The 18,029-nt window shown below is 45.1% G+C and overlaps 1 protein-coding gene across 3 annotated transcripts in view; it reads right to left on the bottom strand.

Annotated features, from left to right (window-relative positions):
• Positions 1 to 18,029, bottom strand: part of IFT43 (intraflagellar transport 43) — a 43,802-nt gene that overhangs the window by 7,051 nt on the left and 18,722 nt on the right. For all 3 annotated transcript variants that reach the window (XM_039389702.1, XM_027720098.2, XM_027720099.2), the window contains 2 exons: positions 8,349 to 8,381; positions 7,802 to 7,848 (listed from right to left, as the gene is read on the bottom strand). In XM_039389702.1, the coding sequence (XP_039245636.1) occupies positions 7,802 to 7,848; positions 8,349 to 8,381 (80 nt within the window). The remainder of the gene's footprint in view (positions 1 to 7,801; positions 7,849 to 8,348; positions 8,382 to 18,029) is intronic.

Here is an 18,029-nt window from a genome sequence, read left to right as displayed (position 1 = left end):
CAAGATCTGGTCCTTGTCCCAAAGAACTAAGTTCTCTGTTAGATACAAGACAGTATAAATGGGGACAGACAGCATCTGTTCCAGGTCAGACAATAAATCAGTAGCTAAGATGGATCTAGAAACGATATCCCAGGTCAGGCCTGCAGTTAGTCAGCAGTGTGGTGGCTGCTTCCTTCCTGAACTGCTTTAAGTCTCCTGAGCCAACATCCTGACACTGAAAAAAAAAACAACAAAAAAACACTTCATCTCACATTGTCTGATTCACTTCCCTCAGCTGGGTGAGTGTTTCAAAGACCAATTCAGAATGGACACTCTTGTGGTGGGAACTGTGCTGCCCTCCCTGTCCACACACCACCATATCCAGAAAACAGAAAGAGTGGCTTCTGGATCTGGCAGTCCCCTGTAATCAAGCAGGTATAAGAATGAAACTAACTTTAGTTTAAGTTGCTTGCTCATAAAATGTAAAACTGAAATTATTACAGTACCTCTGCTGCTGCAAAACTTTGTTTTACTGAATGCTGTTACCTTCTGCATCACGTTTGGGGAATTTTAAACAGGCAAATGGAAGGTCTGATTGAAGATGAAGTTAAGTGAAAGAAATTGGTCTCATTTAGCACATGACAGGATTCATCTGTGTTCCCAAGTCCACTGAGGTAGCATCATGGGCGTTTCATATTCATGAGCTGCTGCGACACTGTGTCCCCTCATTTACAAAGCACCGTGTTCAGCAAATTCTGTCCCTGTGGACACTGTGTGCATTTCATGGTCTTGTCAGAGAGACATCAAACACTTCAGTAACCAAACACCAGAAAATGGCTTTAATTAGTGCATCTCAATGCAATAAATATTTTTTCTCTCTAAGTGGAAAAATGGAAAATTAAAAAAAAAATAAAAGAAAAAAATTGAAAGCAACAGGCAAAAAATCTTCAAAAAACCATAAAGAACAAGGGACACAGACAGCTTCTGCTGAACACACAAACAAGCTTGAAGCCTCTTGGAAGGTTTCTCAGGAGAGCAGCAGGCAATTGGAGAGGATAAAGAATACTTCTTTGGATGCTTGGACATTAATTTCATAGGGATGCCTTTCCCTGACTGAAATTGCCCTACCAGTAGGCCAACACAGAACAGCGCACCTGCCTGATCAGCCAAAAGGGAGATGAAAACTGTAGATTGAAAAGCAGGCAGTACCACAGCTACCAGGGCACTGCCTAAAAAGCTGAGACATGCAGAAGATAACCCGAGTGTCTCATGTCCCAAAGCATCCTTCTCAGAAGAGAATGGTAACAGCACAATCTGGCCAAGCTGATGGGAAAAGTCACACTGTGGGCACGTGCCAGAGGATTCACAGGATCTAGGGAAGGTCATGCAGCAGACTCAATACTGACCCTACAGCCTTGCCTTAAAAGATCATGTGTTTGCCTTGCACAATATTGCATCTCAGCTAGACAGATGACTGGCTGGGGGGTCGGGTGGGCCATGAGACACTTTACTTGCTTCAATAGTGTAGTGCTTTCATGGACTACCTGGTGTGGCATTGCTTCTTCCACACCTGACAGCTTGCTGGGAACAGGCATCAGGCATATCTGCTAGTTCCCAAGGCTGCTACTGACACAAAGGCTCTCCCAGTTTAATTCCCTATGAAGTGTGAGGAGAGATGGGGCATGGAACAGCCCTGTCAGATGAGTCGCTGGGCTCAGTGCAGGGCTTCACAAGCAGTAATACATGGCTTGTATAGTGCAAGAAGTAGGAGCAGACACTGATGGCCTTAAAGGTGAGGAACCTCTTAATGCATGGGTTTGTTCACCAGCAGCAGAAGACAGGAGAAACTGGAGGCCAGGCCCAAGACCTGGAGTCCACCACATTCCTGAGGTTATCAGCATTTAGAGTGATAACACAGCTCTTAGCCTTACCAACAGCCACTTGACAGAGTACTATGCCTGCCTTCCTTCCCAGTAACATCTGTTTTCCTCTTTTCCTCTGTTCCTTTGCAGTATTTCCCTGCTGAAACATACTCAGCAGGTAGTGGGGCAGCAGATGAGAAGGCATGAGGTGCCCTGAGAGGGTCTGGTGAACTCAGAAACACAAAACCCTCTTCAGCAATGCTGGAGATGAGAGATTTTGCATTAGAACATTACTGGGGCAGGGAAAGCAGCTTCTCAGGATGCTCCTGTGGAAGCATGTTCAGGAGCAGGCGTGTCTGATTCTATTTCATCCTCTTCATGTTATGCTGCAAAAACAAGACAAACTACATTTCTTTTGTGCTAAATCCTTAGGTTTTTTATTTTTTCTTATATATATTTATTAAAAAATGCCTCTTTGATCGGCAGCACCCATGACACTTTCACATCCAGAGACTCCTCAGAAGCCTCCTTCCCTCCACACAAGGCCACCGCTGCTGACAGCCAGACAGGTTTGATCAGAGCCACTAAGAATCGGATTTTCATAAGACAGATGAGGAATCTTACTGCTGCTCTCTCTCATATCAGATGAGAAACTGAGGAGGAGGGGGGACTAGTCCTGAGGGAATGACACTACAATCAAGGGTATGCGGTTCTCTCTATGTCCCTCCACTGCTGCAATTTTCAAAGGAGTTTGCCTCAGGCAATTTTAAATGATGGTGTCTCAATTCTGTAATCATCTTTCAAGAGCTTTTTCTTAAAGGGTATTTTAGGTAAACCTAGTCCGTCAATTACACTTACGGACTCAGCAATCACAGACCCAATACGACTGTGTATCAGCCATATCGCAGAATTTAGCAATGGAAGATGCTTACGCAAACTGTGACTTTCAGCCCTCAACAAGCTGTGTGCTCCCTTGTAACTAAGGTGTCCACTGCCCCTTGGCCAGTGGTCTGCTGCTTCAAATAGAACTTCAGACAATCTCTTGGGACATATTCTCTGCTCTCCCCTGACCACTGGGGCTGTCAGGAGGAAGCTTTCTTTGAACACCAGAGGCTCTCTATCACAACACCAGCAGTTACTGGAGGAGTTCAAACTGGCCTGGACCAACAGTTCAGTGGAAACCATCAGGTTGGGTGGAGTCTGCCCTTCAGCGACCTTGCACAGAGACTCGGGATAGTACATTGGAAGAGCAGCCAAGGGGAAGACTGTGGTGTGCTGACAGAGCCACACACAGTCACAATGCAAAATCCCAGAAACTCAGCAATCACTGACCCTCTCTGCCCCAGAACCTTCTATTCAGACCATTCACACCACTTCCAAAACACTATATTTTTCATTCTGTCTCCATCTCACTGATGCTCAGAACTTTTCAACCATTTAGCTCTCGCCAAATCACTCCATCACTGCCTTCTGAGCCTATGAAATACCCACTGGCCATAACCTTGACTGTTCCTGCAAATTCTGCCTTCTCTTACCCTCATGCTCAGCCAATGCAGCTGTCCTTGCAGCTCATGGCCCCTGGGATCCAGCAGCACTTGGTGTGCTATGTAAAAACAGCAGTTTACCAGGTAACTGGCAAAATTTATCAGGAATGATAGAGCCAATCATAACCCTCACTGTGCTCTATTCTCAGCTCTGTTTGGAGCAATATCATGACTGGTGCATATTATCATGCAGCTCAAGAGGTGTTGGATATTATATGGCTGTGAATATCTCCCACCTGATGGACAGACCTCATTCCCCAGAAGGATGTGGGGACCACAGCATATGCCCACTTCCCCCTCTGTTGTTCACAGTCTGGACTCCCATCCTGTTCAAATGCAAAGGAGCTGCTGGCACATGCCAGAAGGGTAATAAGTCCTTCCAGAGGTTCAACATTGCATAGAGAGGTCTAATCATCAACTCTGCTTCCCTGAGGAGGCTTCCCAGCATGCAGGAAGGGGGTTTGCCTTGAGGGCACAGAACTTGTGACTGTCTCCCAGCAGCCTTCCTCACCTGCAGGTCAGGTTTGGTTTGTCTGTGTAACATAGTCAGGCTTTCATTTCAATCAGCTGTCTCATTCACACACACTATCTGCTTTAAAATATCAAGCCATTGTTCCTATAGACAGAGAATCACACATCTCATACCAGTCTTCCAAGAAAAGCCCTGTTCTAAGAGCTATGCATTCGTTGGGTAACAGAGAGAAGGTGGAAAGGGACTTCAGAAGATGGGGCAATACTCCATGTGAGAAGAATAGCTGGGAGAGAGATTACAACCTCAGTTAACAAGCTCCTGTAGAGTGCTGAGGAGGAAAATCCAAGGGCAAAGCAGTGAGGAGAAAGAAATCTAGGGGAGTGCAACTCAGCAGTGCAGAACTGGTGGACAAGAAAGGAACAACAAAGAAAGTTCTCGACAGAAGGATAAAGCTGATTGATGCGTGGGGGGTGGAATGCCAGCATCTTGCCCCAACAGGAAACAGCTCTTTGTAGCTGCATGCCAGAAAGAGACACGCAAGCAGAGTAAAGCCCTCTATACCCTGATGGAGAAAGGAGCAAAGGGAAGGCCTTCAATGTGAGCTTGGTTGTCCTGTCTTCCCTCCCACTTCATGAAAAAGAACAGTCTGCACTTGGCAGAAGCTCTTGGCTACTACAGAAAACGAAGCAGTGCTCTGCAGATAGCACATACTGAATTCCACCAATAGTCTCACATTTCCCATCTCATGCAGCTTCCCTGTCATACAGAACTCAGTCACTGCTGCTCATTTCCCCAGTTGACATGGACAGAAAATTGAGCAATTACCCTTAAACTCCTCTCTCTCAGTTTGCCCAGATTGCTACATACAAAGCATTAAGGCCCCAACTGCCTCTGGCCAAAAGTGACTCAACTAGGCCTGTCCTTTAGGAATTAAACACTTCTACGTTGCTTGTGGAGGTTTATTATTCTTCAAGTTGTGATGCATTAAATCCTGCTAAAGCAGGTTTCCCACCATGCAGAGGACCCGGCCCCCCGTGACAAAGTCTAGCGAGACACATATCCACCTAACAAAGGTGCATTATCCATCTGCTGTGCCTCTGTAGTAGCATGTACCAGCATGTGTTCAGGAGGATGGGCACTAAGTTCACAGGAGGGCTGTAGGAAATCACCCTAGCTAGCAACTAGACATTCCAGAGGCTACTTTTGGAGAGATGCTAAACTTTTTCAAAAGTCTTTTCAACTTGGGGGTTTTACAGGAGCAAATGGTGCTTTTAGTCAAACACGAGTCTTTGCTTTCCTAAAACTCAATACTGGCGCCTCTTTAAAGGGGCTCTCTTGTCCTGGACAAGCCTTTATGAAAGAAAAATATAAAATAGAGAAAATTAATTCTGAGCATGACCTGAGCCAAGGTACTTCACTGCTAGTATCTCAGTGTTTTGTATTGTGCAGTATGGATGACTGGCACCTTCTGGGTTTCCCTGTGCAACTGTAATGAATGGCTGAAACTCCAGATTGTTCCATGCATGTCCCTGTCTGGCCCACTCACTTACAATCTCCCATATTATTTCAGTCTTTCCACACAGCCTGAGAAGTGTTTGTCCTCTCCCAAACTCCCACAGAGATGAGGAATCAGATGCTATTTCATACACAGGCCAGGAGCAGTGAAAGAATTCTACTTTTGTTTCTGAAACTACAAGGCATATCAAGCCCAAAAGCCTCCACTTGGCTCTACAACCTTCCCTCTATTCTCCACATGCCAAACTGTGCTCTCCCTAGGCCCTAGGCTTTTTTAACACTTTCTCAAATGGACTCCAAATTCTGAGCCTCTGGGGGTTAGTGATGCATAAGCAATCACAACTGAGCACATTTCAAATTCACAAGAACAACTTTTTAAGGGCATATAGTTTTGTCCTTCATTCTTCTAATGAAAAGGTTGGATGGGGGACGAACAATGTTAATGGAATGGTACAGCTCAGCTTTCTAATAGGTTAAAGGAAGGCGATCCAAATGTATTGGTTGACAGCAGCAATCATTACACAACTGCGCCTGTTCATATTAAGGTGTACAAGCTAACACATTATGCAGCACAAAATAACCGTGACCCATCCTTGGGGATCCATACACCAATGTCTTGATTTTTGTATGTTTAGAATCTAAGCTTTACTGTTACAGTTAAGGACACAAACTCAAGTGCAGTTCTATGCAAAGTGGAGGCTGATACAGCTCAATTTACTGCACAGACGCAGCCAGTGCATGCTACTCCCTGCCTTCTTCACTAGGCAGTTAGTTGTATCTCTCTGCTTATTAAAAAAAAAGTAATTTTATTCAGGTTCTGCAGTTTGTTTATTTGTCACTTCTCTACACTGCAATTGCTGAGCCCACATGGAAAACTCCTCTCCCAGAACAGCTTGCTTAATCTCCCTGTAGAAATAGGACCACGAGCCTGCAATGCACTGATCCATTTAGAGATTTTTCCATATGCAAATTAGACCCACAACCCAGCGTATTTCACTGTACCAGAAACTGCCTGGGTAGGAACCATATCAGGTTAGTAGGCTCTTCCTTCTAACACAGATTTAATCCAAAGCTGAACTCTAGTTTGCAAACAATCCAAATCCAACTGTTAACCATAGGTTAGGCACAGATAAATAACTGAAGCATATTAGGATTCAACACATCTTCAGACCACACTGTGCATCAATTCTATTCTATCTTTATCACCCAAGGTCTTGGAGTGCTGAAAGTCACATGCTGCAAACAAACATTTGGCAAGCATTTTTATGCCTGGTTAGCAAAGACAGTTTTTACACTCTGAGTACATGACCACAGTTCAACAAAAAGGACAGCACATATGCAAACAGTCAAAGAGCTGTTCAGAACAGACTATCAGCCTCAGTGACATACGCTGAAATTTAAGAAGCCCGAGAAACCTCCCAGGGGGAAAATTTAGTCTGTTCTGAAGATGCCAATGCTATAAAGGTGCCACTTGTGGCAATCATGTGTTGCAATGCTTAATCTGTCTGGAAGACCCAAATAAGTCTTCATTTAATCTCATTAACCATACTGATGTCTGATCCTTTGTGACTCCAGGTAATTCTTCTGATGCTTGATGATATTTTACAGATGCAACTTTTTATACACTGTATAAGATTCCTAGTCCTTGAAAACTGAGGTAGCTCCAGAGACTTAAAGAATTTCTATGCTCCTCACAGTTCTCTAGTGCTCATCTTGAAATTCATACTGTGGATTTTTCCTGAGATTTTTCTTGACTCATCCAGTCCTAGAAGAGCAGGTGATATACACTATAAAGAAAACTAGTGCTAAATCAGTAGATTTCACAGCAGCCTGTATAGGGATGGGTTGGGATTACCCACCAGTTCTTATGTTTAGTTTATGATCTTGGGTTAGGGTAAACAGATTTTTTAAATTAAGAATTCCATTATGACAGAGACCCTGGGAGAGTGGTGCAGGCACTTGTCTTGTTGGGAACAAGACAAGGATGTTGTCATAAAACAGGTGAGAGGCTTTATGCAGAGCATACTATCACCTAACTCGGGACAGCACTGAATCCCTTCTCCACTCTTAACCTTTTAACTTTTAATGCTTTTAGCTCTCATTTTGCCCCAGTCCACTATTTTCCATGTGGAGGCAATCACAGAGAGAAGTGTCCTCGACACTTTCCTTCTTTCCAAGGGTCTTTTATAATTCTGTGTCCATGAGGAGCCAGAGTTAGGCTACAGGTTCACTTCCTCATCTTCCTTCTCCACCTCCTCTAATTTCTCCCTCATTCAGCAGGTGGGGAGACCCAGGCAACTTCCACATTTGTTTACCCTCAGACTGGTTCATTTCTTCGCAATTTCTTACAGGATGCTTCTGCCACTTTAGTGGAGAGTCCCCACACATGCATGAAGGCACTTCTTGTAGTCAAGTATGTGATATCTTACCTCCTCCATCATCTGATGCCTCCAGGCTCTGCTGTCTGAGACGATGGCTGCAGCAAAACACATGGAAGAATTTCAATTGCAAACCCAGAAAAGCATCTTGTTGTGCCCCCTTCCTTCCCACCAAGCCTCATGGCCTGTCAAGGGGAGAGTCCCCAGATATGCTTAAACAGCAGACTGACCTTCCATACCCCTCACTGCCGAGCTCAGCAGAAATCTCATCTTAAGCAACATGCCTTGTACCTAAGACAAACTTCTAGGCTGCAGACAGTAGGGCCTGGGGTGGGTTTGGGAGGAAAGCAGTTGCTTTTTAATTTTCTTTCTTTCTGTTACATGGGAGTGACAGAGCCATCACCTACTCCACATCCAGGGAACTACAGAATGACCAGCCCTGCCCCCTCCCAGGACACATGGCATGAATTCATGACAGGCTCTGCACACTTCCCAAGTTTCAGATCTTGGAGTTCTGGTGCTTAGTGGCATGTGCTCCTTCTCTGTGAGATCAAATATGAAAGTTGTGGAAGAAGTCTCAGCAACAATGGAAACTTACTCTTCTACTTCTTCTGCATGCTTTCTTCCTGACCTGTAAGATGAGAAAGGTCTGTGCTTAGAAAAGGCTAGAGAAAATTAAAAAACTGCACCTTTCCCTACATAACTGTTATTGTGCAAAACAGTTTTCTGCACCAGGTCTGATATAACACACTGAGTGACCACTATAAACCAGTATATCAAAAAGTCCCTGAGTGAAACAGATTGATGAAGAACCATTTGGATCCCAAAAGACAGCCATGGCCGAATACAGCAAGAACCACACTCCCTGGTTTTTTAGCTTCTCAGACACTCTTTCACCCCCTCTGCCATCATTTGCAGGTAAAGCTTGCCTTACCTGAGTAGAGAGGTTGATGCTTTAAGGAGTGAAGGAGGTCCTACACTTTGTCTACCTACAAGGTAGGTTCTTCCTTCCCCTGGTTATACATAAAGATTTTCTGGTTGCCTTTTAGGTTAGGAGTCCCATCCGAATTGGACAAGTTCAGGTCAGACATGCAGTCGCTGCAGAAAATCAGGGCTGATCTGGCTGAGTTAACAGGAGTTCATAATAATAACATGGGGGGGAGGCACTGGTAAATGGCAGCTCGCTTGCTCTCCACCCCAGCAAGCCCAGAAGTAATTCAGTCCCGATTAGGAACGCTTGTTCAATATTCAAAATGTAAAACATGGAGGTTGCTGAACCAGCACTTTGAAAAGTTAATTAAATGCCAGGTTTCTTTTTAGCAGATACTCCATCACTCACTGATTGCTTTGGCCATTTTGGAGAGCGAAGTTTCATCTCTATGTGTTGGGAATAAATATTCCCCCCTCTGCTGAAGTCAGGGTGCTATGACAAAGAATAAATGGGGCTCTCCCCTACCACATGCACTGTCCCAGGACACACCGAGATGTAAGAGAAGTTGCTCCACTGCCTTGCACTGTTCCTTTCAAAGCAATTCTGAGACATGGGACAGGCCTCTCCTCATCTGCTCTCTGCTCTAGCAAGTTACGATCTTCATCAGCTCTCCTATGAATAATCTATTCTTCTAAGAGCAAGGAGCAGGGCACAGAGGACGTCTAGCTATAAGAAGAAGAGGTATAAGGAGAAGAAAGTCCTTTGTCTCCACTGCTCTCCCTGGAGCTTGCAGTCTGTAAGAAGTTAAAAATTACACTGAATCGGTGATCTAAGCCCAGTAATATCCACTGCTATAATCAGAACTGCAGAACTGTGGGTGACATCTGTATCTGGGCTTTCAGCTGTATCTGAACCCTCTGTTCAGAGGCAGAAATGCAATAGAGCTGGGGAGTTTAGGAAAGAGCTCTTCCAGCGAGGATGAACTGTTCAGCTCCATCCTTCTCCTCAGTGGTAGTACAAAGCACTTTTTGTGAGCCCCTGATACCATGGAGAAAGAAGGAGATGGCTTCAGAGAGGTCACCACCAGCTCTCACTGGAGTTTAGACTCTGAAAAGGCAGAGGTGGAAAGATGATGCAAGATTTCTCCAATTTTATCCCTTCCTTATGCCTTCACAGAACTGATTCCCACATACTGCCTTCATAGCCTTGCCTTCAGTGAGCTGAAACATCCCAAATTATGGCATTGCACAGCCTTGCACAGTGAGATGATTTCCTGGGGGTTAAATCTAACCTTTTCTTAGCATGATCCCATTATTCTTGATTATTGTCCTACCCCAAATAACACTCTCTTCCTCAGTACTCACACTTCTTACATCTTTACTCATCTCCTGTCTCCAGGCAGGAGTGAAACACACCACATGTTTATACTTCCCAGGAGAAGGTCACTCCTGCTATCCCTGTAAGCAATTTCTGTTTCTTTTTCCTAAGCTCCCTGTCATAACAGATATCCAGGTGGTCCACAGGGAAGGCAGTCATATGTTAGTCCTAGAGGCAGAGACTACTTCGCTCATGTCTTGAGACTTAAGCTTTCTCAACTTTTCCTTGTGTTAGGAAAGGACTTACTCAGGACAATAAACAAATACCTAATTATGAAACAGCTGCACTATATTGGAAAAAATAGTAATTTGGAGAACAAATTAATCAGCTGGGAGGGAGGAATAGTAGTTACTCCTTTAATCCCAGAGCCCAGATGTTAAAACACTCTCTTGTCAAACAAGACCATTCCTTTCCTCTCTCTAGGGCAAGTAAAAGCCCCGTGATCAGCCCCCCCCCCAGGAGAACACCTTAGTCCCTTTGCCACAGGGCCTGACGGTGGCAGTGGGTGATGCAAGTCTCTCATGCTGACAGTGCTGTGGTTTATACAGAGCATTTAAATACCAATTACAGTAGAGCAGGAACGAGAAATTACTTGTTTTGTTTAGGGGAGATTTCTGCTTCCAGTCACCTGTACTAGATATGTTTGTTAATATATGAATTGGAATAGCATTGATGAAACTGGCATTTCAAACCAGCTGATAAGCTCACGGGTAGAAAACTATCCCAGAAATATAGTATGAAGCTTCTGGAGCACAGGAAGAAATTGCATGTTTTATACTCCCCGTGGCCTTAATGATTAAGCTATTGAGCAGGTTTGTTCCTGACTAGTCTTTTGCTTTTTTGGCCAAATTGCAATACCTAAATTTACCTAACAGAGTGACTCTAAGAGAAAAGACAAGATTTGTCTTGTGTCGTAAGGTTAAAAACCTTGAAGGCAGTAAGAGAAATCATTCAGTCTTCAAAAGGTACCCCAACTCCAACTCTGTCCATTCCATAAACTTAGCTGAGGGCTAAGCTACACATGGAGATAGTATTCCTGCAGAACCAGTCACCTGCTTGTCTCTTTGCTCTCCAGGTACTACGTGAAGCCTCACAGGATTTCTTCATGAAGCCACCGTATTGCTTTAAAGCATTGTGAGCATCTCTTCCTGAGAACACTTTCAGCTTACCAATGCCAATTGCAACACACTGAGACTAACGTTTCATCCTTCAGGAATATAAGGCCTGGGTAGACAGCACCCTCTTCATTCACCTCGTGGTCAGAGCTTTCTAGTGATGAGTGAAAGCAGACATGGAATGAACCCAACTGTAAACTCAAGCCAGCATACATAGATTTCCTACTCTTTTCTCATATTCTCAGCAACACGAAGTGCACTGCCCTGCTTTGTCTGCTGCAGCAGCAGGCACAGCCCAGGGAGGGCAGCAACAAATACCTACAAAATGAGCAATCGAATATGAACTACAGATACACTCACTCAAGTAAGGACAAGCAAAACAGTATAATCCCGGGAGCAGTGCTCAGAAGTGCATTCTCAGTACTATATACCAGCCATCCTCAGCTTTTGTGAGGCAGTGATACCACTCATTTCTTCTCATAAATACATTTTTCTGGAGTGCCAAAGAACGTGGACCAACTTCATCACCTGGACAGATCCGTTTAAACTCCCTTTCCCCGTGAGACTGTCAGTGCTCCCAAACATAACCATAATCCAGGAATATTCCCTACGGCTTTGGCCAGCTGCTTACTCCCTCTCTGTTTCAGGGTGTTGAATAGTTTGGAAACCGGGCAGAAGACCCTGACAGACCCCATGTAACCCCATGGTATGTAACTCCTAGTACAGAATACCTATTTCTCTCTTAACTCTGTCTGGGGGCAGAAGATCTGCTCTCATTCTTGAGTGTGGTCTTTGTTCAGTTCTGGCCAGGAGGAATCCTTCCTCCACATTAATGAGAAGAGGTTAAACCTCAAAACCAAGGCTTTACCCACACACACACCCTTAATGTACAGCTGAGCTGCTTCCAAGCTGCCTGCAACTTCAATGCTGAAGGGTGAAAGGCAGTTCTAATGTAGACATAATCTCTGTTAAACTGTTTCTTTCTCATTTAATGGACTACCACGGAGATCTAAATGGAGATAAAGTAGCAGGGCTCAGAGAACAGCCAGGATGCTATCTTTATGCAGCATGACAATGTGCAGTGGTTAATTAGACACCATTAACCTATTTTAGCAGAGGACATAACTGGGATGAATGGGGGGAAATGTCCTTGAAATCTTTTAATGTCCACAGCTCATGAGAGCTTCAGACACACTTGCGTCCTGCACCGAGCCACCGCCAGGCTCCAAGGAGGTCACTGCGCTGGAACCGAGGTTCTCTGCCGCGGCACAGGATGGTGCAGCAGCGCAGCTAAGGAAAAGGGAAGCAATTATGACAGCTTGTTAAAACGAACAAGGGGGCGGCTGGGCAGGAACGCCCGGTACGGAACGGAGGAGCAGAGCGAGCGGGAGCTCGGGCAGCCCCCCGGCCGGCCCGGCGTTGCCCTCCCGGCCCGGCGCACCCGCCCGCCCCGAGGCCGAGCAGCCGCCGCCGCCGCCGTGCCCGCGCTCCGGGCCCCGCTGCCGGCCCGCGACCGCCCTCTGCCGGGCACCGCGCGGGGGTGCGGCCCGGCCGCCGCCAGCGCCGAGGGAACCGAGCGCCGCGGCTCGGCTGTCACCGACTGCGAGCCGTCACAGCCGCCACCTGCGGGCTGTCCGGGGGCGGGACGGACCCCTGCAGGGGCCGCGAGTCCAGGCCCAGGGGTATTTTCGTCATTTTACCGGGCAGCGGAGGGAGAAATTCATCTGCCCGTGTGTGTTAGCGTATTTTCTGGCATGTCTCAACCAACTTCTCTTATGAATCACGTGGAATCAGAAAGCCCTCTTGCTAAAAGAATGAAATGAGGGGGGGGGAAGAGAACGTCGTGATGTTCAGAGATACATTTTGTTTGGAGAGAGCAGGGCGATCAAAGTGTGGGCAGAGATGGGCTGGGTGTGCAGGAAGCAAGTCACCAGCCAGCATTCTGCCTCATGCTTCCATACAACACTATACCCAGTTAGTTAAACGACAAAATGCTTGACTCAGCCTGCCTTTTGCCTCTAGCACAAAGACTGTAATTCAGGTCTAGGCCTGAGGGAGGAGGGGAAAAAAAAGATTATAAAGGACATTGTAATCTCTTGCTCAAGTATTTCTTTAGTGCCCATCAATACAGTGAGTGGGTGGTGAGCTAGGAGTTGCAGCTTGTTCAATAGCCTAAGGCACAACTAAATTACACATCCAATATGATGCACAAGTGCTAACTGATCAGTTCTGCAGGCTCTCCAAGAGTGGATCACTGCTTGTTTGCTGAGACACAGGAAAAGAAACACTCACCAAGACTGTATGTAAACTAGAACTGCTGCCTGTGCTGGAAAATGGGACCACAAGGTGTCTTCTCAGCTATTCCACTGCACCTTTCTTGCAGGTCTGATCAGTTAAGTTTCCATCCCCTCTCACTGGATTCTGGCATCCTGGAAAAGCCAGATCTTCCTTGATTAAATTAGGGAGTTTAATCTTCGCATCTACAATCAAGGCAAGTTTTGCCATTTATTTCAGCAGAGTGAAGACTACTATGAGCCTTTATTTTTATCATAGGATGTCACCTCACAGTTCTCCACTTCCAAGCCCTAGGGTGCATGGCTATCTCTATCTCCATAACAAGGTTTTGAGCAGACACATTTTTTAAACTGTAATGGTGCCACTTTCTGCCCCTCACAGGGTCCCTGGGCTGCCCGGACCACATGCTGAACACACTGCCCCAGAACACGGCCCTGAGTAGGAAGGATAAAGCAATGAACAGGCGTATTCTGTGGGACGGGATCTGACAGACAGGGCAGCTAGCAGGCTCCATCTGAAATGGGCTTGTGAGGCACTTAATCAATCTCTAGCTGAAGTGTTTTTGTTTCTCCTCAGGTCCTAATACATGGGCTTACTTAACAGAAACAACAAAGGACGAAAGCTCTGGCAAATAGGACTTTTAGGAACAAAGTACAAGCTGACAGAGTGCTCACGGGGGTCACTGAACCTCAGCCTACTCACTGCATCGTTCTCATAACAGATGTTCCCAGGGTTCTCTCACTTGCTCACTGGTAGGCTTGCTGACCGGCAGAGCTGTTCAGAGCTCCCACCGAGCAACAGAAAAAAACAACAACACTCAATACAAATTCCTGCTGTGTGGGAAAACAGTGCTGCAGTTTCTAGAGGTATCCACCACACATCTTTGGTCCCTGAGAACAGGGGCTCCTATCCAAGTGATCACGTCCTCAGTCTCCAGTAAGCACAAGGGCCAACTTTCACACCAAAAGACTCTTGAGGTTACAGTTTCCATTTAAAGGGAAAAGTACACTTCTAATCGTCAAATGGTTACAAGAAAGGACTGCTATGAGACAGAACTAGACAGAATGCAAGAAAAAGTATCTAAGGTTGTTTGGGGTTTTTTTTTCAAATCTCACAGTAGAGAACAAACTCATGATTCTGAAGTCCAAAGACCTTTCACTCATCACTGAAAACATTTACACGGAAAACATTAGAAAGAACTAGGTGTTTATTACTGAATGGCACCTTGTGCTGTCATCTGAGAGCAACAGCTTCTGAAAGGAGATATTTTAAAAACCTGGAACAAGAACTTGAGAATAGTGGAGGGGTTACATGGGGAGGGGAGCTGAGGGAGGGGGAAATAGGGTCAAGCAAGTAGATCAGGTCATCTCAGGTCTCTTTCCGCAGGTAAACTGCATTAAGCTAGACTTCACAACTGCTTTAGAGGTGACCTACAATGGCCAGACAACATTTTAGCCTTGTCTTTGACAGATACAAAAGGGTTGCAAGCTGCATATGTTCTTCAAGAAGATTTTGCTTTTTTCAAACTAGAAATATTTGGGACAGCAATGATAGTAACCTCTGAATTTGCTGGTAAATTTCTTGGAGATGCAGAGAACTAAGGAAGGAAGATGCTTTGTCCTCAATCGGAAAAAAAATCAAACGGACTTCACCGTGAACATATTCTGCCACCTCAGCAGCTTACATGGACTGTTACCAAAAATGTCACACTCCTGTTCTGTTCTGGTTTTGTCAGGCTGGCTTTGTTTTCTAGGGGAGCCAGAAGCTGCAATCCTACTAGTCCATCCATTGCCCAGTATCTTTCTAGAAAAAGAAGTCAAAGAAAACTTCACTAACTGGGAAAAAAATAAAAACAAATCTAGGTTAAAAATAAGAAGAAAAGGAAAAAGAAAAAAAAAAAAAGTAAAAGAAAAAGCAAAACTCTTCTTCCAGGCTCCTCTGGCACTGCAAAAACAGAAATGGGCACAAGTCTAACATTTTCCCTTTGCAGGAAACCCTTGCAAGTCACACTAAGCTGGTTTAAAAAGAAAAAAAATCCCCCATCACAGCCAGGGCACTGAGGAATTCTCAGATGACTCTTCTGTCTTTTAGGAAATTTTCTTTTTCTGCCAGTTATCTTTACTGAGTCTAAACAGAAACACCAAGGAGAGCTCACCCCAGCAATAACAGGAAGGGACAAGAGGACAGGAGCTTGTTAGCATTCCTGGAACATCCAGCCTATTAGAAAAAAAAGGAAAAAGAAAAAAGAAAAGGGTGGGGGGCAGGGACAGAGAGGAAAAAACCGACCCTGGGCCTGCACATTGCAGTTTACCACCATCTTGATGTCCTTGATGCGTGCCGATGGCATGGAGGTGGCTGGCACTGGATCAGCCCAAGAGAAGGAATGAGAGGCCAATGGAGATTTATGTGAGGAGAGTGAGATGGACAAGGTAAAATTGTCAGGAGGAGTTGTTAGAAAGTAAAATATATTGTGACAATTCCACTCCTGCCGTTCATCAATAAACTGACAGATCATTTAGTGTCAATTAGGAGTGATAGATGGACAAGTCCCCATGATCCTGGGCCAAAATTAATGGCTGGGAGGGAGAGGGTGATTGAAAATGACGGCTGACATTGAGAGGAAAGTCCTGAAGGTCCCCAAGGGGCCATTACTTGCCTCATTCCCTTGCAGATCAATGCAGGGACAAACCCAAAAACAGACACTTCAAGACAAAACTTAATCAGACTTCCTTTTCTTTCTTCTCCTTCTAAGTTGTGCCCCCTCACTTGGCAGCCTTGATCCTCTGTGCCCGTACTCTTCTGAGAACATCCACAGATGGCTGCAAGATGCAGAGTGAGGCTAACATCCCCTGTGCAGCCAGATGTCCGGTTCCCCGCCTTACATGGCAGTGTCACAGGGAAGCCTAGCCTGAGATTCACCTCAACACTGCTGGACTTGGAGTAGAGGGCAGAAGCAATGACAAGCTTGTGCCAGATGGAGAAACTCATGAGCACTTTACTACTCCCAGCTGCAACACAGGAATGACTGGAGGTTCTAAAACCAGGCACTCTCAGGGGTCATTTCTTATAGATAGAACACAAGACAGTTTAAGCCCATATTTTTGAAACAGGAGGTTTTTAACTTTACTTACCTCTAGAGACCTTGAATCATAAAACCCCTTAATCTCTTAAATAACTTTCCTCCAGCCCCAGGGTGCAATCTCACCATTGCCCACCCTCCAGAGCCCTAAATGATATCTACACAGGGGCTCAGCTACCCTGCTCTAAAGGTCACCCCAACTGCATCCTCTTCCTTCCTTCGGGCCCTTAATATTCACCTTCTTTGTAAATGCATTCCTGGACACTGTACCACTACTTCTGTCCAAAAATATTCAGCATAGTTGTTTTCCTAAACAAGCCTTGAATATTCCAACTCTGTGTGACCTATCAGACAGAAAGGGGAAATTTCAGTTGTAGCTGAAGCACCTGTTGCTAAACTGCCACGATCGATGTAGAAGAAAGGAGGTACATTTGCAGGCACTGGAAGGGACTTCCTACTGAAAATAGCACTTGTGTTTGCTTGCAGGGCCACCCGAAATGAGCTGTGTTTATTCCAGAACAACCCTAGCTGCTGTCTGCAAAGCTGTAGAAATTTTAGGGGGCTCATTGCAAGACCAAAGGGATCAAGCACCCAGGTACATAGAAAGAGTCACAAGAAGCAAAGAAATAGATACTACTAGAGAGAAAACTGAAGAATTCTATCAGTCAAGTCAGAGATATGAGATCAGAAGAAGTTGGAACTAAATGGATCCTGGAAGTACTCCTCCTTTATCAAATCCTCACCAGTATGCAAAACCATTTTCCTTTTCCCACTGGCAGGCACTTTGTGTTTCTTTCTTTTGATGTGTGAGATAACCTGATAATAAACCTCTGCCTTGCTTGTCACAAGTGTCAACACTGATGTCATTAGAGACATCAGCACAGTGTTCAGAATGGCACTTGGGCTCCATCCAGTGGTTAGAGAGTTGCTTCTGTAGCAAAACCCAGCTGTAATTACTGATATCTCAGCAGGATACAAGGTGCCAAGTGGCTGCCTACGTTCTTGGTTGGTCCCCTTTCCACCAATATTGGGGCTAAAATGTTGCTGGGGCAGCAATGGGACTGCCTCTTCTCATAGAGAATTATTTTTCTCAGTACAAATTTAACCAGATAAGGCAGATTCAGGTACAGATGACCCTGTCAGTATGGAAAATGAATTTTCTGTCACTACTTTGCACCATTTATTTGCTGATTGCAAAAGACCAGTCTGGGAGTTTGCTCAGACACTTACTTGCAGTCTTCATCGTCATCCAGATTTATCAAATGGGACTCCTAGCAATGACAGCAGTTCTACAGATGTACTAAGAGTCCAAAGTAATCTTTCCATGCATGGCTTTTAAAAACTTGAGTAAAAGAGCATTTTGATAGTTCTCAGCAATTTAAATATCTAACACTTGTAAATGCTATGGGTACTCATGATAAAACACTTTATCTCACTTGCACACCATCTGTGATAATTAATTTAAAAAATAATTATAGGTTG

Source organism: Pipra filicauda, unplaced genomic scaffold, assembly GCF_003945595.2.
Source record: "Pipra filicauda isolate LSUMZ 115617 unplaced genomic scaffold, ASM394559v2 scaffold75_size2874737_pilon, whole genome shotgun sequence".
Lineage (NCBI taxonomy): Eukaryota > Metazoa > Chordata > Aves > Passeriformes > Pipridae > Pipra > Pipra filicauda.
The sequence above is the reverse complement of the archived record's forward strand: the minus strand, read 5'-3'. Positions and strand labels throughout refer to the sequence as shown.